At 40.8% G+C, this 26,178-nt stretch overlaps 1 protein-coding gene across 1 annotated transcript in view; it reads left to right on the top strand.

Moving 5' to 3' along the window:
- Positions 1-26,178, top strand: part of CNTNAP5 (contactin associated protein family member 5) — a 777,625-nt gene that overhangs the window by 659,502 nt on the left and 91,945 nt on the right. Inside the window, exon 19 of the mRNA XM_036421736.2 lies at positions 3,787-4,011. Within this exon, the coding sequence (XP_036277629.1) occupies positions 3,787-4,011 (225 nt within the window). The remainder of the gene's footprint in view (positions 1-3,786; positions 4,012-26,178) is intronic.

Below are 26,178 nucleotides of genomic sequence, written 5' to 3'. Positions count from 1 at the left end.
TGTATTTTTTTTTCCATTTTGATGAATAATTTATCTATCATTTTTCTTTTGTAGCTTGTGCTTTGGGAGTTATATCTAAGAAATTATTGTCAACCTATGGCCATGAAGAGTTATGCCTCTAGTTTCGTCTAAGTGTTTTATAATTTTAGATATTACATTCATCCTTGGATCCATTTTGAATTAATTTTTAATATGGTGTGAGGCAGGGTTCCAGCTTCATTGTTTTGCATGTGTATGTCCAGATGTTCCAACACCATTTTTGATGTGTGCTTGTCTTTAGCCCACCTCTATCCCCACCATTATTTGAACAATCTGGGCATAACTGTCATATTATCATTCAAGTTATTTTAAATTAAAAACATTAGATAAGATATTTTGAATTCTAATTGGTAACACATTTGGAAATCTAGGAAAATAAAAAGCCAATCTACTCAAAGACAACAATTAAAAAGAAAATCCAATTTCGTTCTAGCTCTTTTCTTTGCATTCAATGTAGCTAAGATGTCTGTCCATTACATTTTATATACTGAATTTTGTTATTAATTTAGTAGACATTCTTATATAATTTATAAGTCTTAATGTTGCAGAATATCCCATCTGGTGGAATGGTTCTTGCTTGTAATCCTGCCACCAGAGCTCACCTTATCAATAGTGGGACTCTACCTCCAGATCTGCTGATATACAGATTCAGTATGTTCAATTAAGATGTTCAATATTAGTAGTCATTAAGAATCCACAATCTACAGGTAGGACAATGGTTGTGTAGCTCAACCTTATGATTCCTGGTTTTCACAACTATAAATGTGAAAAGTGTGGACAATTCAGGAATTCTTCACAAATGTTTGTGGTACATATGCAGTAAGCACTTCACAAAGCACTTGAGATGATTGCTGACCTACAGAGTATCACTAAATAGTTGCTCTTATATTTTGGAATTTTAGATTATTCCAGTGTTTGCACATAGATAATCCTATATAATAAAAAGGTAATATGCAAATTGACCATCACTCCTACACATAAGATGGCTGTTCACATGTGGTAAAAGATGGCTGTCCTCATGTGGACATAAGATGGCCACCACAAGGTGGCCAGCAGGGAGGAAAGTTGTGAGCCATCAGGCCAGCAGGGGAGGGCAGTTGGGAGGGACCAGGCCTGCAAGGGAGGGCAGTTTGAGGTGACTGGGCCTGCAGGGGAGGGCAGTTAGGGGTGACCAGGCTGGCAGGAGAGTGGTTAGGGGGTATTCAGGCTGGCAGGCAGAAGTGGTAAGGGGCAATCAGGCAGGCAGGCAGGTGAGCCATTGAGAGCCAGCAGTCCTGGATTGTGAGAAGGATGTCCAACTGATCATTTAGGCTTGATCCCCGGGATTTGGCCCAAATGGGCTATGGAACACCTTTCCACCCCCCCACCCCCACCCTAGCGCATGACTTTCATGCACCGGGCCTCTAGCTCTGTGATAAAAATATTAATAAATTATTTCCTTAGTAATAGAATTTCAGTGAAAAATAATATGTATATTTAGCTTACAGTTTACTAGTTGTAAAAAAAACAACATGATAAAATTGTCTAATATTTACATTTCTAAGGACTTATTTTTTTTACACTTTTTACTACAAAAGAAAATTATTTGTACAATGATCAAGAGAAGAATTTTGCAATGCAATGCACCTATTATTTATGTTCAGTAATTATCAAATAATGGCCATTTTTAATTAACCTAAATGCTCACACCCACTTACCTTTCTTTATTATTTTGAAGCAAATGCTAGATAACATCACTTTATCTGAAATACTGCAATATGTATTGCTAAATAATGACTCATAATAGTACATATCAACAGGATAATTATTATAAAAATTTTAAGAACAAATTTTTAATATCATGCCAATTTTTAAATTTATTTTCAGTGTGTTTGCTGAAACTGGTTTGGCTCAGTGGATAGAGCATCGGCCTGAAGACTGAAAGGTCCTGGGTTCGATTCCGGTCAAGGGCATGTACCTTGGTTGCGGGCACATCCCCTGTGGGGGGGGTGTGCAGGAGGCAGCTCATCTATGATTCTCTCTCATCAATGTTTCTAGCTCTCTATTCCTTTCTCTTCCTCTCTGTAAAAAATCATTGAAATTTATTTAAAAAAAGAAATAAATTTATTTTCAATGTGTTTTATATTTTCCTGAAATAATTACAACCTAACTGATTTCTAGGTAAGTTCGTGCACTGGGCCTCTAATGCTACATAACAGAATGCTCTATACATACACTCGCACACACACACAAACCAAACATTAAATGAAAACCATTTTTTCTGTTAACTAGGAGATAGCAGCTCAAAAAGCAGGCAAAATGTCCCCAAGGAAGTTAGTTCACTCAAGAAAAGTGCTTGAATCAAACTAATAATTAACCCACATCATCATGGTCACAAGTCTCCACTGCATATCTTTGTAATCAGGAGGACTTTCTTGTTAATGTGAATCTTTAGTAAAAATAAAATAGTATTCCTAATCTGCTAACAATATATATATAAATATACAACCTTCATTTTTTTGTTGGTACAGTTGCAGGCAGTTATAGACTTTTCACAAAAGTAGAACAAATTTGCAATCAAATTAGAAAACAAAAGCCAGGTTTGATTATGTTCTAGGTGCCATTAATTCAATGAGATCATTTCATGGGAACTAGCAACATTGCGCATGTCAGTTGGAAAGAGAAATTATGACAGTGCAGCTTCCTGCTTACTAATTTTATGGCAGGCGTGCTGCCAGACCTAAACTATGAAGCTCTAAGAGGGAACCTCTGCTGGACAGTGACAAAGTTGAAAGGGAATTTCAGAGTGGCCTTGAATGAGAGAAGAGCATATCTCAGCATTTGGATGAATGTACAGTCAATAAACAGATATTTAAATGAAGAAAGTTGGAATGGGTTCTGGTTAAACTGCCTTCTGGTTTGGGAGCCTATGAGTTCAAACTGTGGTGGGCAACTGTCTTAAGTGCTTCGCGCAAATCATTTTCTTCTCCACAAAGAAATCAATCTCTTGCCATTTCCCTTGCACCACTTCTAGATCATTGAGGAAGGATTCATGCTTCCCATTTGCCCAAGGAGAAAACAGTCCTCACAGGGTCCCCCTGCTTCCCTGGGACTGAGCCAAGTCTCGTGCTGGCCCCACTAACCTGGCAGTGGGACAAGGACACAGCCCCAGTAAGATCCGGGGCTGGCATGTTCCTGCTGATTGAATGTCATCAGCATGGGGATGCCTCCTTTCCTCATAGTGGTGGCAGAGCTCTATGTTGTGCATCACATGAGGCCTATTTACCTCACATCCTGCTCTCAGTAAATTAGAACCCACTTAAAATCTTCCTGATACATGAGAAAAAGACAAACTAGAATTCTTAGCCTCTCGGTTTTAAAAGTAAGATGGTCCCAGTGAAATTCCTCTATACTATGTTGAAGGCAGGGACATTTTATCTTTGCTTCTTGAAAAATGAACCTGTCTCATGGTAGTTATTCTGCAAATATATATTAAACTGGACCTGAATTTCACTAAGCAGATCCCAGCTCTCTTTTAGCTATGCAACCTGTTCAGGGTTCTTAGCCTCTGTAAGCCTCATGATTCTCATTAGGAAATGAAGTTGATGATTTCTGCCATTTGAGAATTATTGTGGAAAGCATATTATATAATTAATGTACAAACCCTCACGCAGTGCCTAATGCATAGGAACAATAAACAAGCTATGATTATATCCTGAATACTCAATTCAGACCTTAATGTGTGCTTCCCCCTCTTATATTTTGCAGAGGTTTCTGCTGTTTTTGAGGCTGGCACTTCAGTTACTTACATGTTTCAAGAACCCTACCCAGTGACCAAGAATCTAAGCCAGTCTTCCTCAGCGATTTATGCAGAGTCGGCTCCGTCTAAGGAAAACATCGCACTGAGCTTTGTGACAGCCCAGGCACCCAGCCTCTTGCTTTATATCAATTCTTCCTCTCAGGACTTCCTGGCTGTCTTGCTCTGCAAGAATGGTGAGTACTGATGTCAGGGAGCCTGATGGAGTGTCATATTGGGCTAGAGAGAAAGTATATGCCCACCAAATCTGCAAAATTTCAACCTAAATTTGGTGTCATCTAAGCAGCTTATTTTCAGACCTCCAGGCAAACCCATGATTGAACTTGACCTTTATGAGTTGCAATTGATATTCCAGGCCAGTGTCAGTTCATCACTGAAGTCAAATGCACCTACTTTAATTTGCCTCGACTGTGCAGTGGTATTTCTTTATTTTTATTCTGTGCTGGAATCAATTAAGTGTAAAAAGAAGATTATAAGTATATCTGAATTTCAGAAGGACACTTGTCACATATAGCTTGCCATCTTTACTGAGTCTCTTTTACTGAGGGATTTTAAAGCAACTAGCATAAATGCAGGCTATATTAATAGAAGTGGATTGCCTCGCTCTTAGACAGAAGTGGTATATGTGGATCATAACCTTGTAGGATACAGATCTGAGTTCTGAGAATCAGATTCTGAAAAGAATGTGAACAAAATGGAATCTGTGAAGCTTAGAGGGATAAAAGAGCTAGAGTCCACTTTATATGAGGGATGGTGAAGGATACTAGTCTTATAGCTGTTAGGAAAAGTCAGGTTTTCTGCCCTCACATTGTCAGAATGAGGACTATTGATATGGTCATGGCAAGGACACTATGTGATCCAAATCCTAGGGGAACAAACAATTATTAGGATTGGGAAAAGAAGGCAAGGATGTGGACATCCCTGTAGCATGGTCTCAAAGACCCTTTTCTGTGATCAAGAATATGTATTTTCTCTTCTTGTGACTTTCTGTTATAATGAGATGTGTCTGGGCTTTAGAGCCATCTCCACAGAGATCATCTGTCTGTGATGGGGGTGGGGGAAAGAAGACAGATATGTAGCTCACACCGTGCTCTCTCTAGACCTCAGACACAGACTATTGCTATTTCTCTTGCACTTTGTCTTATGTGTTTGTGTGTGTGTTTTCTTTGTTTGATCTTGCTTTAACTATTTATAGCATTGAACATAAAGAATGGTGTATCAAAACTGGCGAGCCTCTGAGTTGAATCAGGCCTGACTGGGGTGTAATGGAGTAACACATATTTAGTCTGACATAGTGATTTCTGTGATGCGTTGTCTGTGTCCATAGGAATATCCTGACAGGTACAGATGTGCCTGTGGGACCACACAAAAGATGCTTTGGAGGGAATCTTGCATCTCAGTGCTCTGGAACTATCTTACTTCCAGTTAACAATGTCCAACTAGAACTAAAAGGATCACTCATTCTCAGAACAACATGATGGGAGCAAGAGAAGGAGAGAAAGACAGGAAGGATAACTAATATTTCCAGAACTATTTGGGAGAGAAAAGAGACAATACTGGTTTTAGACCTGTTAATTATCATCAATTTGTATGATTAGAACCCTTAGTTCTCAGTCTTTGTTTCCTAATATGTCTGTGAAGTTGATAAGGCTGACTGAGACACCGGGGCCTGGATTAGCTGGTTAACATGGGTCAGCCAGCTAATTCACAGCATAGCTGAGTCTGGAAGCCAGATCTCCTAATAATCAGCCCAACAACCTTTTCTCTAAACTGAATGACCTTACTATGGTGTGGTTGATCTCTAAGGAAAATAGTTCCAGAGCACTGAGATGCAAGATTCCCCCAATGCACCTATTGTGTGGTCCCTCAGGCACATCTGTATCTGTCAGGCCATTCCTATGGATATAGACAATGCATAACAGAAATCACTATATCAGACTGAATATGTCTTACTCCATTACTCTGCTATAATATATTAGAGGCCCAGTGCATGCAATTCGTGCATGGGGATGGAAGGTCCCTCAGCCTAGCCTGCACCTTCTCACAATCCAGGACCACTGGCTCCTAATTGCTGGCCTGCCTGCCTGGCCTGACCACCCTAACCACTAGCCTACCTTTCTAATTGCCCCTAACCACTCTGCCTGCTGTCTGATCGCCCCTAACTGCCTCTGCCCTGCTGCTATGGCTTCACCTGGAAGGACGTCCAGAATTACATCCAGAAGGTCATTCAGCAGTCCAGTGTAATTAGCATATTATGCTTTTATTATTATAGAATACACTATATTGAGCACTATTCTAATTAATGTACACATTAATTCTCACAATAACCCTGTGTGGTTGATGGTGTTAATATACCCAATATTGTATAGTTGTAGAAACTAAGACATAAATGTTTAATATCTTGGTTAAAATTCTACAGCAAATAAAGAGAAGAGCTGGAACTCAATCCTCCTTCCCAAGACTGGCAGCTTATTCTGTATACTCCATAACAACAGCTAAACTAAGAGTGTTATATTTTTTGAAAAATATCATGTTTTTAAAAATTTGAACTTATTTAATTTGTATGGCATTATTGAATTTTACTTTATTCCCTGTTTTTTAAAACCCCATGTAATTTTCCAAAGCCCCATGTAATTAAAAAATGTACTTGACTTAATTGACACCTGCATTTTAATTTATTTTTTAAATTTATTTATTAATTTTAGAGGTAGAGGAAGGGAAAGGGAGGAAGAGAGAGAAATAGAGAGAAGTATTAATTTGTTGTTCTACTTATTTATTCATTCATTGGTTGATTCTTGTATGTTTCCTGATAGGGAATCAAACCCCCAATGTTGGCATATAGGGATGCTCTTACCAATTGAGCTACCAGGCTGGACACCCACGTTTTTAAAACCCTAGCTAAATGAAGGAAGCAAAGAGAAACATGTGTCTTGCTTGTTTGTTTTAAGTTTAGATCTCAGTGCAAAGGTAAAAAAGTGCAGGCCTGGCAGCTCCATCTAACTCATGGGAAATAGGTGTCCAAGTCATTGTTAGTAATGAAGTGCCCCCCTCTCTTCACTCATCCTCAGATAGAGAATCACTACCCAAATGTCCCAAACCCACTCCCCACCATTGCTCTAGGGAACTCCTATTGCAGTAGATAGTGATGGATGGCTCAGAGATTTAGGATACTGAGTATTTCCTTCCATCTCTCTTCACTGCAGAAGCACAACTAAGACGTGCTCATTCACTCATCCTTTCATTGACTCTCTGGAGTCAACACACAGTATCAGGGACTATGAAGATCAACAAAGATAATCAAGGTAGGGTTCTTTCTAAACATAATTAGGGCGAGAGGGAGAGAGAGAGAGAGAGAGAGAGAGAGAGAGAGAGAGAGAGAGAGAGAGAGAGAGAGAGAGAGAGAGAAAATGCCTTAAATTTCCTGGAAAACAACCTAATACATGAAAAATCCAAATTGCTCATATGTCCCAAGCAGTCGGACTAGAAGTCAGAATTTGCCTAACTTTAGGGATGAATCTCCTAGGAACTCGGGATTGTAATAAAGTAAAATACCTTAAGTTACAGTGGATTCCTTGCTTTGGAAGTCATCAAATAATAAATAAATGACAATGTGTTAGGGATACCATGATAATAATTCCAGCAGTGAATGACGCAGAATAATAAACTCTGAGTGTGTTTCCAAGTCTGAGATTTTGTGATTTTGTATACTTTCTAGTGTAGCCATGCATTTGTATTTTTTTCTGCTAGAGTTTCACTTGCAGACTTTGAAATGCTTCAGTGTGGAATTAAGAACTGGTATCCTTATAGCTTGTTTTTAGTATGTTGGTGGTATTGGTTGGAATTATATTCACAGGCCACTGATATAAATGCCAGTGAATAATATTGGTGACACTGTATTATAAAGAAGTAGATATATTTCAATGTGACTTGGATACATTTTGGTCAAAAACATACCTGTGAAAATACTGATGGAAGTTAAGAATATTTACAGGTAGGAACAAAAGATTAGGAGATCAAATATGGAAAAGGGTTAATTGGGAAAGTCATTCTTTAAAGGTTTTATAAGATTGATTCTCACCTTTCTGAGATGGATTAAGAGTCTTCTGTTAGAACAGGTTTCTTTGATGTAAGGTGCCTTTGGGAATGTGGTGGAAATGCGGATGAGACTGTCACTCTTAAAAGGAGTTCTCTTTGTTCTCCTGGGACAAAGAAAATGCCCTCAGCCATTGTCAGTCTCAGCACTCTCGGGGTTAAGAAGCCAGGGGTGAACATAGCGGGTGACCTGTGTAAATACTGAACAAGATTCTTGGCTTGCACATTCATTTAATAAGATGCCAAGGCCAGGGGAAGAGGAGCAGTGAGACTTAAAGTCATGTTTGCAGGCCTCTCCCTGGCAGGGACTGGATTTGGCAGGTTCAGAATTATTTGACCTTTATCTTTTTTTCTTGAAATTTCTCCCACTAGAGACTTACTCAGGTTAAGCTGTCCTCTTATCTTTTCAAATGAAAACAAGTTCTTCTTCTTAAAGAAAGGAAATCATTTTAATTCATGGGATGAAAGAATAGATGGCAAAGGAGGCATTTCTGTGTCAGAGGGTCCTTGGGAAAAAGAAGGCAAGGCCATTGTGGTTTCATAGCCAGGGCTTTGGGCCTCAGGCAACTTCTCAGAGACCTCCTGGTTGGAGGAGAAGGGGCATTGGTGGAGAAAAAGGGGCTGGAGGAAAACACATTAAACTTTTGCAGAATTTTATTGAGTGATGGCTCTGCCTCCCCACAGTTCATGGACTCTCTCCCTAAATAATTACATTTAACAAATATTCACCAGGTTCTACCATGTGGCCGGCACTGTTTCATGTACCAGAGAGACTGTGATAGATAGTGTTCTGGCCTGCCTTTAATGGTCTATTCTGGGAATAGATGCATAACACATACTGAGGGTGACCCTGTGATGTAAGTGCTGGGACAGAGTCTATTAGTGGTCCAGTAAGGCGGAGAAGGGAGTGACCAATGCTTCCTGAGAGGGGTTCAGTGCCCCTTGTATTGTGCCATGAAATAGAATAAGATGCTTTTTTGTTCTTAATTTTCTCTATTTCAACTCCCTATTCTACTTTTTACCATCAGTTCTTCTTGGCCCCTTTAAATAATATATATATTATTTAAATAATATATATAAAATATGGCCGTGGCCCAATGGCTCCAGTTTGTTGGAACATCATCCCATACACCAAAAGATTTCTGATTCCATTCCTGGTCAGAGAACATACTGAGGATGTGGGTTTAATTCCCAATCAAGGCGCATAGGGTAGGCAACCAATATATGCTTCACATCAATGTCTCTCTCTCTCTCTCTCTCTCTCTCTCTCTCTTCCCTCTCTCTAAACATAGAGCCAAGTGAAGATTAAAAATATACATGTGTATAGTATAAAATATGTGTTAATTCTAAGGCCATCCATCTGTGGTCAGATCATTTGAGTTCAAAGTATAAACAAAGCTCCATCACCCTCCCCTGGTGGCTGCCTAGTGCCCTCCAGCACCGAATATTCTTTTTCACTTTGCTGCATCATTTCCTCTTTTTAACCGGTACAGTCATAAGGGGCACTGTCTGTTTGTGATTGCACACACCTTGGAGAGAATGATGATAAATCCAGACACCTTACATTTCCAAAAGCCTGAGTCCAGGGAGACAGTGATGAGAACTCCAGGGAGGGTCCTCTCTCAAGTGTCCACCTCACAGCCACAGCAGAGGGTACTCAGACAGTCCCCCATTGCTTCTTCTGCAGGGAAGACTTTCAGTGTTGAACTGTGCCCCCTGCCAGCCCCTCACTGGCACCAGCAGTAGGGCATGTTCTGGGCTTCCTCGGAGCACCAGGAGTTTGGATGCTCAGCCTGAGAAGAGCCTGCCTCAGAAGGCCCATTTCTTTGGCCTTGCTACTCCCTGACTACTTCATTCTCTGGGCTTGTGTCAAGCAAATGTTGATACTTTTGAATATAAATATCCCATAAGTCAATCGCTGTCTCCTGGACTCTTTTAGGTTTGTGTATTTCCTATATTTCTGGGCTTTCAGATAATCTGTTCCTGGGAAATACCAAGTCCTGTGGGCAGCCCCATTCTGTATTCACAGTAACATGGATGTGACAGTGTTGTGAGAGACCAGGAATGTGGGGTTGGCTTAGCTGGATGATTCTGGTTCATGTCTCTCATGAGCTCACACTCATGTCTGACCTCAGTAACCTGAAGGGATGGGACAATCTGCTTCCAAGATTCATCCTGTGGCTCTTGACTGGAGCTTTCAGATGCTGGTTCTTTGATTTTTAAATAGGGCTGAACAGAGGACATGTCGATTAGCCTCCCCCACCTCCAGAGAGAGTGGTGAAGGGAGAGAGGGAAAGAGAGAGAGAGGGAGAGAATACTACCTAAGACAGAACTTTTAGAATCTAAATTCAACAGTGCCCCCTGGTACTATGTAAGGTTGTGGAAGGAGGTTACATAAAGGTATGAATAGTAGGGGGCAGGCACAAGGTGCGTTTCCTGAAGAAAGAAGTGTGTAAAAAGGAAATATGGCCCTGACCGGTTGGGCTCAGTGGATGGAGAGTCTGCCTGCAGATTGAAAAGTCCCAGGTTACCCACCTCAGAACAGGCAAGGTGATTTCAGGGTAACTGCCTTGCAGAAGTCCTAGCAAGAAGCAAGTCTAGGTCAATGGTTCTCCACTGGGCATAATTTTGTCTCACAGGTAACATCTTAATAACTAAACATTAAGATGAGAAGCAGCACTGATATATACTGGGTAGAAGCTAGGGATGCTGCTAAACCTCTTTTTTTTCATTGTTAATTCTCATCAAGAATATTTTTCCATTGAGGTTTTTTTTTTTGTTTTTTTGTTTTTGTTTTTGTTTTTTTTTTAGAGAGAGAGTGGAAGAGAGGGGAGAAACACACACAGAGAAACACTGATGTGAGAGAGACACATCTATTGATTGCCTCCTGCATTGGCCCCAACCAGGACCAAAGATCAAGCCTGAAACCAAGGTACATGCCCCTGACTAGAGTTGAACCCAGAACCCTATACTCTATCCACTGAGCCAAACTGGCTAGGGCACTGCTGAACATCTTAATGACCCAGGACAGTAAACTCTTCCCCGACTACACACACACACACACACACAAATAATTATCTGGTCCAGAATAGCTGTGAGTCTGAGAAAACCTGGCCTAGGATGAGGCATGCAATGGAGGAATTTTGGAGGGAGGCGCTAGGGACAATATGCAGGCCTTAGCTATCAGCAACATGTGATATTTACATCAGACAAACAACATGAACTTTGAAATCCAGCATAATCAAAAAGTGGCAAACCTCTTCCTGGAGGCCCGGAAGGTGAGGGTTGAGAGTGGGCCCAGATGTGACTGGGTCCAAGAAAGGTAATTTCTCATCTACCATAATGGAAAGACAAAAGATAACATCTAAAATGGATAAAATCAAGAAATAGCTATATATTCAATGTAATTGAAGAAAAATAACATAAAAACTGATAGAACTAACGGTACCTGCATATGAGGAGGATAGCCTGGGAGTATGAAGAAGTGAGGCAGGGATTGTTTCCTCATGTTAAGTGTTTCTATACTATGTAGCTTTTAAAATGCAGTATTTCTATAAACAGTACTTAAATGCATACAAATTTGTTGCTCAAATATGAAGATAGAAGTATATGGTATAGTTAGTAGAAAACTAGTTCTTTCCCCCAGCAACAGATGCATAAAACTATGTGAGTGATATTGAATAAAAGCAGCTTTAAAGACTGTTTGCACAATTGCATGCAGACCTGGTTTCCAAGTTTTCTCTTAGTGAGTTGAGTTGTTCCATGAAGGAATGAAAGAATAAATTAATGACATAGTTCATTTGGAAGCACTCCATATAACAAATGATTCCACTTCCTATTTAAATAGCCCATTGCAAGACTACTAAGAAGTGCCCCGTTGCCAAATCTATTTCAGACCTTACCCTCCCCCACAAGCTCTAAGGCATGAATGCTTCTTCTCAGCCTTCTGTGTGTGTGGGTACTGCATCCAACCAGAGGCCCTGGAAGTGTCAGTTTCCTTTAAATGTCGGCTTTATTATGGCAGTTCTAGCTTTTCTAAAGAAAGAATGCACCCTCACTGAGATATATCATCCATTCCCATGATTTCAGTTAGTGAGATGCAGATCTTAGTGGCTTTAAAATAATTGGGAGCAACTTTATTTGATTGTCGCATAGAATTCTCAAAGTCTGTATGTTCTAAACTGACCTCAAGTTTAATCCTGCCTCTCTCTCTCTCTCTCTCACACACACACACACACACACACACACAGTTAGACCTTTTTTTGCTTGTGTTTCCCTTTCTCAGAAAAGTTCTTTACATTCAACTCAAATGCCCAAGTCAGAAACCTGCTTCATCCATGTCTTCCTCTTTCTTGCCTCTCCAGAATCCATCAATCAACATTTTATTCAATCTTTTTGCATTACATTGTATTTATTTCTTCAGTCTTATTTATATACTAGAGGCCCAGTGCATGAGGGGGCCCTTAGGGGTGGAAGGTGACCCAGCAATCAGGGAAAGGCAACACCCATCACACCTCTGCTGCTGCCACTGCCGGCAGTGCAAGCCTCAGCCAGCACTAGTTACCTGAGCCTCGGGCAGCCTGGGAGACTTGACAGCTGCCATCCAAGGCTTGCCTGCAACTTGGGGGGCTGCTCTCTTGTGGGAGTGGTTGCTGCCATCTTTGAGGGTGTAACAATCAATTAGCATATTACCTCCTTATTGGCTGTGGGTGCTGCCATCTTTGTAATGGTGTGAGGGTCAATTAGCAATATTCCCTCTTTATTGAACAGGACAACCAATTTTTATGTTCCCACTATGATTATCTTCATTCTGGCCACCTTAATATCTGAATCAAATTATTGCAACAGTGTTCATATACCTCTCCTAGCCTCTAGGCCTGTGCCCTTTTAATTCTCTCTTCTGACTAAGGTGATCTTTTAAAAATTCAAATATATTCATGCCATTCATTTTTTGATAACTCCCCATTGCCCTTGAGTTAATTCCAAACTCCCTTTTATCCTAGATTTTTACTTTCCTGTGAAGTTTTCCTTCTCATCATTCTCACACCCTGTTGCCTCCTCTCTCCACATTGAATTATGTTCAGATCCCCATGGGCAACAAGTCTGTTTCCCCTTAGGTCATTGCATATTTTTTTACCTTTGCTGGAACACCTTTTCCTTTCCCACCTTCATCCATTCTCTGAGGGCAAACTCTTATATTGTCATATCTAACTTCTAGGCAGCATTCAAAGTTTCCAACCAAATGTGGTGGCAAGCACCCCTCCAATGACTTCTGTAGTGGCCTGTTATAGAAATGGTCCCAATCTCGGGGAACTTGTTGGATCCATCACTATAACACTCATTGAAGGAACCAGCACTGGTCTAGCACCATTCAAGCACCCAGTGTCTATACACAATACTCATGCTGCCATTAGATATATTTCCCAGTGAAATTGCTTAAGAGCTTTTAATGACAAGAGAGCACAGTGTGTGTGTGTGTGTGTGTGTGTGTGTGTGTGCTCACATATGCACAAAAGAACCTTTTTAGAAGCATATTATTATTTTAAAAATGTCACTGTCATATCTTTATGACTAAGAATCAAAGAGAGAAAAAATAAAATAGATAACAACTTTACTTAAAAGCATGAAGCTAAAATGAGAAGAAAACATTAGAAGAATCTAAAAATAGTTTATTCTTATCCTCTTATTTCTAATTTTGGCAAGTGTTTTTCCTTCCAAAGCATGTTAAGGGTGTGAGAAAAAATATATACAAAAAGAGCAACTTGAAACAGATGAAATGTTGCATTTTAAAAAGACAGAGGAATAAATGTGACCATGTCCCTGTGGTAACACTGTTGGGTTTCACTTGTTTGTATTGCCATCTATAGGCGGGACTTTCAGAAAGATAAATGAGATTTAAAGATAAAATTTCTGATGGTTCAAATGAAAGCACAGCAATAAAAATCAAAGAAAACAGCACACATAAATCCCGTTGACGGTCCTGATTCTAGCTCTCGGCAGCAATAAGCGAGTAAGCCTGGGTGTCCTGTAACTTAGGCCACTGACATTTGTCAGACTTTTTCAATAAAATGGCAATGAAAGGCTAAATCCATGCAGGATGGGAGATAAATTAGCACACAGCCAAAAGTGCTGGAGAAACTAGCACTGCTTTTTTTAGCTGAAATATTTTTTTATAAAGTAATAATCCCCTGTAATCTCTCTCCAGCTTTAAATAACAGCCAGCCTTTGTACCAGCAGTTTAATTTTGTTGGCTGCCCTTGTCTTACAAATATATTTAGTGGAGTCTGAAATATCATTTTGTGCTGAAAGCTGAAGTCTTTGTCGGGCTGGAGCTGGAAAAGGGCAATAAATCCGGAATAAAGTGAAAAGGACTAGAAATGGGCGATCAGAAACGTGTTCCCTAGAGCAGGCGAGTGAGCTTTCTCCTCCTGAAAGCAGGTGCCGGACATCAGTCATGTCGTCGCGTTAAGTGCCTCTGTTGTAATGATATTGACTTATATCTACAACTCACCCTGGTTGGCATTGCTCCAAAGTGCTTAAGATGCATCTATGGGAAATACATGCTGAAAATATACAACCCCATTTTTCTCCTTCTCTAAGATTATTCTTCCCAGGAAATTGTGCTGAGATGTCCAAACTTAGCTTTTTCTGCTTGATTTTTGTTGTTTGTTGTTTGTTGTTGTTGTTGTTGTTATTGTTTTTCATTTGTGTCTGACTTTGTGAGGTATGGGGCCACTATAAATTTAAAAGTATTAAACCAGGACTAATATAGTCCATGATTTATATTTACTAAATTGGTTGCTGAAAATGGATTACAAGAAAAGAATGTTGAGGTGTTACAGGGTTTTGTTTTAGTAATGAAAAACAGTATGCTAGAAAGCCAGGGAGATGAGTTCTTGCATTAGTTTTCCATTGCTAAGTAACACCTTTCTAAATACTAAGTGGCTGAAAAGAGGCCTATGCCTTATCTCCCAGGTGCCTTGCCTCAGAGTCCAAGCAGTTTATCTGGGTCTTCAGCTCAGGGGATCATGGGCTGCAGTCATGGTATCAGGTGGGGTGTGGTCTCATCAGAGACTCCATTGGGGAACGATCTGCTTCTAAGCTTCCTCAGGTTGTTGGCAAAACTTAGGGATTTCAGAATCAGGGTCCTCGTCCCTTGCTGGCTGTTGGTAAGACATTGCTCTCAACCCACAGTCCCTGGCCCTCCCAGCTTACTTTATTAAGCCAGCAAGGGAACATCAGCATCTGCATGGATAGACAAACCTTGAAGTGTTGTCACAGGAGAGCCTTTGCTAACCTCCTGCATGTTAGGAGCAGGTCACAAATCTCACTTCCACTCATGAGTGGAGTTTTATATAGGATGCAAACTTTATATAGCCTACTTTAGAGTCTATCTACCACCTTTCTGTTGCTTCTTGCTCATTAAAACTTGATGTTCTTTTATATTCCCTCAAAGCAATAAGCATGATTGATTTATATATGCATAAAACAAAAATGATAATTTCACAAACTTAATGTTAAAAGAAACCAGACATAAAAATGCTCATTCTTTATGATTCCAATGTTTTTATAAATTTCAAAAAATGCAAAATTAATCTATGCTACTAAAAATCATATTAGTAGCTAACCTTGGGCAATAGCAACACTAAGGAGATATGAGGATCCTCTGGGTGCAGGACTGTTGTCCCCTGAACTCTGTGTCATTTCCATTGGAGAGTCATATGCCCTTTCCTAAACATAGTATAATTATACATTATACTTCAATAAAAATTAAAACAAAACTAAACAGCTCCTTTTAGGCCATGTTGCTCAGTGGTTGGGCCTTGACCCATGAACCAAGAGGTCCCCAGGCAAAAGCCAGTCAATGTTTCTCTCTGATGGATGCTTCCATCTCTCTATCCCCCTTCTTTCCTCTCTCTCTAAAATCAATAAAAATCTATTAAAAACAAAACAAAACAAATAAACAAAAACAAACAAACAAACAAACAAACAAAAACTAAACAGCCCTGGTCAGGTACTCCCTTGGCTGGAGTGTTATCCAATACACACACACACACACACACACACACACACACACACACACACACATTCATTTCTGTTCAGGACACATGCTTGGGTTTCAGGTTGAATCCCAGGTCTGGGAGTGTAGAGAAATCAAACAATAAACGTTTCTCTCTCACATTAATATTTTTCACTCCACTTTCCTTCTCTCTCTAAATCATATACTCTGATGAGGATTAAAAATAAAATTAAAACTAAATAAAAATCCTAGATAAACTTAGACTAGTAACTTTATTTCTATGGTTCTCAGTTTTTTCATCATTAACATGAGGTTGGCCTTGATACTTTTTGAGGCCCTTCTAACACAATGTGGTTAGAATTGTATGAAATATTGAAGGAGCTATAACCCTCATTGGATGACTGTGAAGTGCCCAGAATTTGCTTTGTCTCCAAGGAGAATACCATTAAGTCTATACACACTTCCACTTACAAAATATTGGCCTTGGAAAAACCAATTAATCTCAATGAATGCATGTTTTTTAAAAGTCTCTTTCATCTCAGAAAATATCTATGACCTGTTGATTTGGCAATTTCATCTGACCAGGCACCAGTGGTATAGCAATAGGCAAGTTCTGATCTAGGGGTAGTCAAAAATAGAATGCATTACAGATAATTTAAAACAATAATCAAATTTTTAAAAATGTTCTTCTTTAATTATCTCTTGTGCCTGCCACTCAAGGTGACACCACTGATTTAACACTCATGTCCACCCAATGGCTCCACCACTAACTTTAATTTGGGATGCCATTGCCAGGAATTGTGTTAAGCATGTTAAGCACTGAGCTGCAGAAATAGTTAAGCTATGCTGGATAGTGCTGGACACAGAATTGAGGAGATGGATGTGCACCAGCTAAATAATGTATATTCTAAAGACCCCCTTCCCTTGCCTGGCTGGGTGGCTCAGCTCAGTTGGTTGAGCATCATCCAGTACACCAAAAAATGCGCAGGAGGCAACTGATTGATGATTTTCTTGAATATCATTTCTCAATGATATTCTCTCTCTCCCTCCCTCTCTACATTCTGCTCTCTCTAAAATGAATGACAATATCCTCAGTTGAGAAATAAATAAATAAACAAACAAACAAAAAAACAAACAGACCCGTTTCACAGCAGGGCCTAGATTTTCCAACAATGTAGGACAATTAAAATGTTGTAGACTCATTTTTTCATAGCTTCCTCTTCCAAACCCCAATGTTCAGTCATGGCTTCCTGAACTATGAGGTCAGTGGCTCCCAGAGACACTTGTCTAGATTAAAATTGGCAGTGAACTCATGAAATAAGTCTTCAGTTTAACAGTTCTCCGGTAATCTCTCACCATGACTCAGAGGAGAACCTGCACCCTGCACGGAGGACACCTTCACTGCCCAAGGCTGTCCCGCCCCCTCCTGCTCAGCCTCTCCCTGAGCTCTTGCCCCATGGGTGTCCTTTTAGCACACAGCACCCAGAGGCATTCCTTCTCAGCAGGAGGTCCATTGGGTCCTACTCAGCTCAAAACTGTGCAATGATTTTTGTTGTCACTCAAAAGGAAAGCCAGGATCCTACAGGTCACACATGATGTCACCTCTGCTGTCATCCTCAGCCTTCCCCACTTCCTATAGTACGCCTGGCTCCTGCCTTCTCACCGCTGCTGCACCAGGGCAGCAGACCTGTGCTGGGCCCTGTACTACCTCTCTCTGCCTGCAGCCCTCTCTCCAGATGCCATGTGGTTCCTTTTCACCTCAGTCCCTGTGAGCCTCATCTTGTCTGAGCCCTTCCCCAACCACAGGCTACAGATGAGGACCCCAAAGCCCGGGGTGTATGCAGGCCACACTGTCTGAGTCAGGCCCAACCCTTCTCTCTCTGCTTTCTACTCTGCTTGGTTTCTTCACCGGTGTATCACCTGCCATTATACAGGGCGGGGCTGATGTAGGTTTAAGGTTTTTGTGTGGAAAATAATACAATGGTTATTAAAAATAACATAAGAACAGATTCTGTTTTGTGTACTCACAGCCATAAACCTGCTTTTGCCCCACCCTATATTCTACATATATTATTTATTTGTCACCTGACATCAAAATTAGAATGTAAGCTCTGAGGGCACAGACTTTGACTTTTATTATCTCCAGACCTAAGATGGAGCCCAGCACATTGTAAACATTCCTTAAATGATTACCTGATTGAATGACTGAAAGTTCTGTTTAGCTGCTGCACTTATAATATTAGATCCCCACCATCATCACTGGCCCCTGTTTCCTACTGGTAATTTTTTCTAGCTAATCCGATGTCAATATGGGTCTGTTAGAACCCATGATGTGACATGAGGTTTGTTAAACACCAGAGTTTCAACACATTTTTATTTACAAAAAAGCAAGCAATTGGAGGTGCTGTTCACAGAGCCTGTCTATTAAAGCAGCACTCAGCCCCTCGTGGGATTAAATTATCTCTCAAGTAACAATGGGCTATGGGCCTGGAAAGCTGGGGTTCTTTAATTTTCCTTCCTTCAGTTTCAGGCTCAATCCAAGAACCAGATTAGACAATGCATTAGGAGAAGGGAATAAGGAAGTAAAGGAAGCTAGAACAGGGATGTCCTACTTCACAGGATGTCCTGTCAGGACTGGCCTCCCACAGCTGCTCACCGTCCAGGTGCTCTTATATTGAAACTCTCTCCCTGCGTCCCCTCCTTTCCCATAGAGGCCCTGCTTACTTGTCAGGCCACTCTATCCATGAATGTTAGCCTGGGGTGCACTGCCCATCACCTACGGCCTCAGAGCAGCACAGCTGTGTACATTGTACATCTGCTGGGCTTTCAGTTATGATTCCACCCTTGGATGACCTGGTCCCATGCTCTGTCCCCTCGGAGTTCACCACTTCCCATCCTCCGTCTAATACAGGTTCTCAGAGCCCTGGATGACAGGCTGGTGTGGGGAGGAGTAGGCAGGGTGTTCTGGGTAAGAGCACAGACTCTCCTGGCTTGTTCTTTTCCATCACAAGTCTTCACTCTCCTGCATCACATTACCTACTTAAGTCTTTTTCTCTCCTTTGAGACTAACATTGTGGACAGTTTTACCCAGTGTATTAAATAAATACATTGTCATACTATTGTGTGCTTATGGAGCACAAATCATCTAAAGGACCAACACGAATGCCTCTGCATGAATTTTTTATGGGAAAACATTATGCAATGCCAGCATCTCCCCAACTACATAGGTTATTGTCATTTTTGAAAAGTGTTTCTGTATCTACAAATTATTTAGTTGTTTCTTTAAATAAAACTTTAAAAAAAGGAAAAGAAAACAAGTCCTCAGACAATAAAATCAAGGAAACCGATCAGCATTTCAAATATCATCTTGGCAAACTGAGTCATATTTCATCCTGTGTCAGGTGTGTTTTCAGCAAGTGCAATGACCTGTCACTCACCCTGGAGAACTGCTGGGTGAGCTGGTGTGGAAGACTTTTGCAGGAAGCCTGTTAGCTCTGCATGGTTTGTCTGTTGAGAGAAGTTTTAAACAAACAAACAAACAAACAAACAAACAAAGCCCTAACTATCTGGCAGAAATGGAGGTATGTGCGTGTTAGTGAAGACACAGGGAGATGGTGCTTAGAGGGTTCCTGAGCCCCACTGTGCCCTGTGTGCTGAGTGTATGGGGGAGAGGTGGGGACTCCGCTTGTTCTCGAGGAGCTCATGAGCTCACAAAATAAAGTAACACCAAAATAGTCATGTTTGTCATAAGTGTTATGGTAACTTATTACCAGTGAAGAAAAACTCCTAACGATTATTATGATTTTACCTTCAAAGTGATTGGGCTCACCCGTACCACAGCACAGCGTGGGGGGGGGGGATGCTGGGGAAGCCAGCAGAGACAGTGCTGAGGCCCGGGAGTGTCATTGTCACATTACTCGCTGGAGGACACTCATTTGCACTCCTGTGCTGTTGTGCTGGGCATGGGAATCGGCCTCTGTAGCTGGCCATTGTCAGATGTGTTGTCTCCCCGAGCGCCAGCAGCCCCTGTCCCCGTAATGCCCCTCACCTCCTTACACAGGCCACTTTGGCAAAGGACCCTCACCACACCGCTCTATGCCCTATAGTCTCAATGCAGAAAGGTTTAGAGACAAAGGTTTACAAGCATTTGCGTTTTAACCCTGACCTTATTGCAAACTAAACAAAAAAACTTTGCAAATGGGAGAACTTCTCTGACCTCAAGAAGGAAAGCACACCCCTGCTCACATTGTTGTTCGGTGCCCGCCTCAGACTGAAGTGTGGAATAGGAGATAGAAACCGACTTAGTGATGGGCTTCAGCTCTGGCACCTGCTAGCCAGTGACCTTGGATATGTCCCTGAGCCAGAGGCTCTCTGTTTGCAGGAACTGCAGAACCAGGGGCCGGGATGAGCCTGGCAGTGGTTACGAGGACAGTACTGAGGTGCCTCGCATGGCGTCTGCCACAGGTGAGGCACCAGCGGCCTGTGAGGAGCTGCTGTCCTCTCTGAGACCAAGGTGGCTGCTGCTGCGCCACAGGCTGGCATGAGCAGCAGCTCCTGTTCTTAGACAATGGACCGTGCCCTTTCCCGGGACCATCTGGGAGTCATTATTCCTTTTTTCCATCTTATGTGTTATTTTCAATTTTCTTGATAAAATGCCAGAAACAGCTTGCTGCTCATTCCCCTGCTGCATTCCCAAACAGGAAGTAGCATGCTTGCTGGCAGGTGTTGGCTTTTTGATGGAAGGAAGAAACAAAAAGCTGTGGTGACAGTTTGGGAGAATGGTTTACCCACCCTATGCAGAGAAGGGATTGTTAGCTGCCAGCTGGCTCTGAAGATGCTCGGAGCAGAGCAGCCAGGGGAGTACCACTCAGGATTGGCACCGGTGGATGATGGCATAAGAAAACCTGTGTCTTGTCAATTATTTAAAACGTTGTCTTGTCCAAAGATGGTGAATCTCATGGTAACTCCCACTGGTTAGTAGTGGCTGCCGGGAAGAGCTGGGCAGGTCCGTGGTCCTGGTTAACAGCAGGATGTGACTGATCAGTGCCCAGATGGAAGGAGCAAGTGCAAATATGTTTGCTATGGGCGTACCGATCGAAGTCCCTGAAGTGGTTGCCTGCCCACAGAACTATCGTGCAAGCAAACAATTTTATACTCTGTTAATTAATTTACCCATTGTCCAAAACTTGGGTGGGGCACAATGGTCTGTATCTAATACAATTTTACAAAATCTGCAAGATAAATGAAAGATTAATTTACATGAATGCTGTTCTTCCCACCCACCCCACTGATTTTTCTTGCAAACAATAAATTCTATTCATGCAAATGTTATGGCTACTCATATATTATAAGCCATTTTAAAAATGGGAGAATGGCCAAGAAATACAATAAAACAATGGCAAAAGTTAATAATTATTAGATAAATAAATACAGTATATTGTATATTTAGAGTTTTTATAAAAATATTATGTTCTGATAAGGTCTACCCATAATCTATTTGGGATTCACCTATAGTCTTAAAATACCCAGAAAATGGATTTATTTGCCTGCAGTAGAGTTATTGACCATGCGGTTTTCCTCTCCAGCAAACACTGGTTTGTATCCAGAGGTGGCTATGTCAGCCTTGGAAATGGTTTCATATCATTGTTGATCTAAAATTCCACTTGAGCCTCCACTCCCTCAGGAAAAGCCTTTCCAGGTGATAAGGCAAAGCCATGAGAATCAGGACATTCCATACTGACTGCAGAGCTGGCCCCTGCTCTGTAGATAGAACAGAGAGAATGAGGACACTACAAGAAGGGAAGCAGAGCCTTAGGAAAGAAATGAATGTCGTAAAGGCTCTTTCTTGCTCTAATATGTAGCCCTCCCCAATCAGAATGGTTTTTGAGACAAACACTTTGTTGACATAATTTAGGGCCTGGGAATGATTCCTGATTAGTCATCTTTTCTTCTGAAAACTGAGGGGGAATTATGCTTTCTGCCAAAGACCTGCTGTCCTGTCTGCACTAGGCGCTTTCACAATGGGACCATAATAACAACCCTCCAGCAGCCCAGGGATCATCTGGATATTCTGTGTGTGACATGTGGGATGATTCTGTGGACAGGATACAGAGCTTTCTCTAGAACTTCAAAACTGTGTTTAACTAGAGAAAAGCATGAAGGCTCAGGCGTCTTTCTATCACGTTATTTTACTTAATAAAGGAGAACAAATTTAAGTATTTAAATATCTATTTTGGGTATTTTTGTATTTTAGTGTGCATTGTTATTTTTATATAACCAAAATACTTGTATAGTCTGTCAATTTAATTAATATTTTATTCGCAAATGTATTTTTTTAAATCTGAATAATTGGAATTTGAGATTTATGACTGCATTAGATTTTAAAACTGAAAGAGGTACCTTAGTTTAAGAAACTTTATAAACATTTGCCTGCCCTTTTTAAAAATCTTATCAAAATATTTACTCTTGCTAACCCCCATCTCCTGAGTTACTCATGAAGCTAAATATCTTAACTTAGTTGCATGGCCTTTGTCAGTCAGTCTTGGCCCCATGGATGGTCAGATACTGATGAACTAGGCTTAGGATTTGGAGCAGGAAACCAGGAGATGTGGAAGTGGGAGAAAAACAGAGACGGTGGGGAGACTAGGTGGTGAGGGAGGCCTCCAGGTTCAACTCCCAGCTCCCCCTAGACCCTTTCTGAGAGGCAACTGGACACCCTTATGTCCCCTCCCCTGATTTGTTCCAGAACCAAAGGTTCCCAAAGTGTGGTTTCTGGCCATTTATTATAAACAAACATCAGATGCCCCAATATAGACCTTCTGAATTGGAAAACTTGGGGTGGGGCACAATGGTCTATGCTTTAAAAAGCCTCCAGACAATTGTGACACAGGCTCCAGTTTGAGAATCACTAACTTAACCAGACAACATCTTGAAAACTTCCTTGCAATAGGATTCACCTGGGAAGTTGGTTAATCATCTGTCTTCTCAATTTTTCAAAATCATGAAGATTTTGACTAAGTGGGGTTGTGATAAGGCTCCAGGAATGTTAATTGTATCTAATGGGATTCTTATCAGAAAACTGCATGGATGGCCAATGTCCCTACCATGTCCCCTGACACCCAGTGAGCTATCAATGAGCCACACAGGTTCTCAGCACCAAGGCCTCTCAACCCTCACAGTGTCCAGGCACGCCTGCATGGTTGACATCCCTGGACTGGGCATTTTTGAGAGGCCAAGTTGTACACTGCAGCATCACTTTGTGTATCATGATGTGAAGGTTGTGAGGCCTTGTAAACCCCCAGGATAGCCTACAGTAACCCAGACCTTCTCCATCATATTTCTGGAAGAGACTCAGCCATCTGGACAGTGAACCTCATTTCAGGACCCCAGGCCTCTCTCAAAGGGAACAATATCTTATTGATGGCTTTACCAGATTTGTTTTTAAAAAATCTTTATAATGACTTACAACCAATACCTAGTCTGAGGTTGATTGAGAGGTGCCATAAGGTGGCACAGATAAAGCATTTAACACAGCGCCAGGACAAGAAAGAATAATTAATGGAGTCTTTTATCTATCTACCTATTGCTCTTTAGACACAATGTAAACCGACTATTCATACTGTTTTAGAATTATTTAGTTTCATATTCTGTTCTGGAATTTTTCCATATTGTTATATATTAACAGGTAAATTATATTAGATTATATAATTTATTTTACATTCCTCAATTATTGTGTACTTGTTGATTTTTAATCTTTTTCTGTTTTTATTTTTTAAATCTATGATAAATTATTTATAACTATGTGTTTGGGGCTTTAATTGTTGCCCTGGATGATTCCTAGATGTGGAATTGCTAGATCTGCATGTATACACATTTTTAACACCATAGATATACCATTGCCAACATGCAAGGGTTGTTGTAGATGGTCTTACATGGCAACTCTAGCCGAGCTTCTAGAAGGCAGAGATTTGAGCATCCTCTGCGTTTGAGCATCCTCTGGGGTGGTCACATTAAGATTCACTTCAGAAAACGTGGTCTGTTACTAATGAGGGTGCCACAATAAAACCAAATCCTGGCAAGGCATTCAGCCCCTCCTCTGACCTAGGTATCTGGATTCTGAATAATTCATATTTGTTGAGTGCTCATGTGCTTTGCAAGGCTGGAATATATATATATATATATATATATATATATATATATATATATATATAGAGAGAGAGAGAGAGAGAGAGAGAGAGAGAGAGAGAGAGAGAGAGAGAGTTTTTCCAAAAATCTAACATCTGAGCAATAGATACTAATATTCTTATTTTTCTCTAGAGAACAGAGCAGTTAGGTGACTTGCCAAAGTTCACACAATAAAGAATGGCTTCCTAACATTTTCTATCTCGGCTGACAGAGGAGCTACATCCACTGCCCCAGATCACCCACACTGTCATCAATTAGGAAGACACTAATGTCACAAAACATATTGTCCCTTCCCATGTCCAGTTAGAGGGATAACATTGTCTTCCTTCCCCTGAGCTAGACTGAGAGGATATCTATCAGAGCTTGGAACTAGGTTGATCATCATGGTAAAAGTCTCCAACTTTATTCTCTGGAGAACCAGAGAAAGACAGGATGGACAGAAAGAAACAGGAAGAGACATTGGGTAAAAAAAAACATTTCTCAAGAAATGTTTACATTTAAAAATGTAAAACTAGAAGCTGATTGACAACAGTTCCTCAGCCGCAAACTTGCCGGCAGGATTGTGAAGTCAGTGGTGGTGAGCAGAGCGCTCTGTGAGTGCAGCCACACGAGTGCAGTTGTATGCTATTAGTATCAGTCAGAAGTTAATATGTCAGGGCAGATATTTAATGAAATATTATCTGAAATTAAAAGTGGCCTCTACAGTGTAATTATTCATGCCAAAGACATCTCCCCACTTAGCCAGTGTTCAGAGCAAACACAGACATCCACTTTATGTGCTATTTATGGAGGAAAGAATTGGGTGTATTGGTTGGCTTTCGTCTTGATAGACATATGATTCCTTCAGAAGGATTCTTGGCACATTCAGTCCTAGTGATTGTCACTGCTCCTTCCTGCCAGTGCTCAGGAGAGGCTACTGGAGTTGTGTGCCATGGGTACATGAGCTCTGATGTGCTGGGATCAGTGGACTGAGATGGGCTGTGTCTGTGATAGCTTCCCTCCATGTCCTTGAAATTCTGCCAATGAATGCTCCTTACATCTAGTGGGGACAGATCTTGGATAGTTTTGAAATTGACCTATCTTTCATGAGTGTCAATGTATAAATATGCTCTTACTCGAAAAGGCCATAATCCCTACTGAAATTATTAATTACACAGATGCCTAGTGTTTGTATTTCAGCTTTCCTCAGGGAGCCCAAAGTACTTTGCAAATATGAATGTTAAACAAGGAATGCTGCCTTTGATTTCTAAGAAACCAATTTCTAAGGGTTTAAATTTAAGCCTCTCATCAATATCATAGAAGAGAAGCCCTTACAATCCAAAGGCAAGAAAAACCACCTCACACATCCTACAGAAAATAATCATGGGCGATTAGTCAACTATTAAGGTACCACACTGAACCTGTACATGTGAGGGAATGACTTTGAAACTGAGTTTTCAAAACCAGGTAAATGACATGTAGTTGTATTTTTAACACAAACCATAGGTTTATCCTAACTTTGTAAACCATCAGAAATTTTCATTAATCAGCCGAAACCGGTTTGGCTCAGCGGTAGAGCGTCAGTCTGTGGACTGAAAGGTCCCAGGTTGGATTCCGGTCAAGGGCATGTACGTTGGTTGTGGGCACATCTCGGGTGGGGGGGGTGCAAGAGGCAGATGGTCGATGTTTCTCTCTCATTGACGTTTCTAGCTCTCTATCTCTCTCCCTTCCTCTCTGTAAAAAATTAATAAAATATATTTTAAAAAAAGAAATTTTCATTAATCATTAATAACGGTGAAGGGAGAGAGAGAGAATAAGCTACAATTTCATAATCCCAAGTTAATTACTGGCTAAATAGCTTATTTCTTTTTCTACTGAAGAGAGTTATGTAGATGAAATGTATGTAAATTGGATGGACTTACTTGTTTCACAGATTTCTCTATCTCAGTACTTACCCAGGGAAAACAATGGAAGAATTATTTGGGCCATTTTTTGGTTTAGCACAGAATTCAACTACAATTGAATTAGTGTATAGCAGATGTGATATTTTAATCAGTTTTGTTTTAAA

The sequence above is a fragment of the Pipistrellus kuhlii genome, unplaced genomic scaffold, assembly GCF_014108245.1.
Source record: "Pipistrellus kuhlii isolate mPipKuh1 unplaced genomic scaffold, mPipKuh1.p scaffold_m20_p_7, whole genome shotgun sequence".
Lineage (NCBI taxonomy): Eukaryota > Metazoa > Chordata > Mammalia > Chiroptera > Vespertilionidae > Pipistrellus > Pipistrellus kuhlii.
The sequence above is the reverse complement of the archived record's forward strand: the minus strand, read 5'-3'. Positions and strand labels throughout refer to the sequence as shown.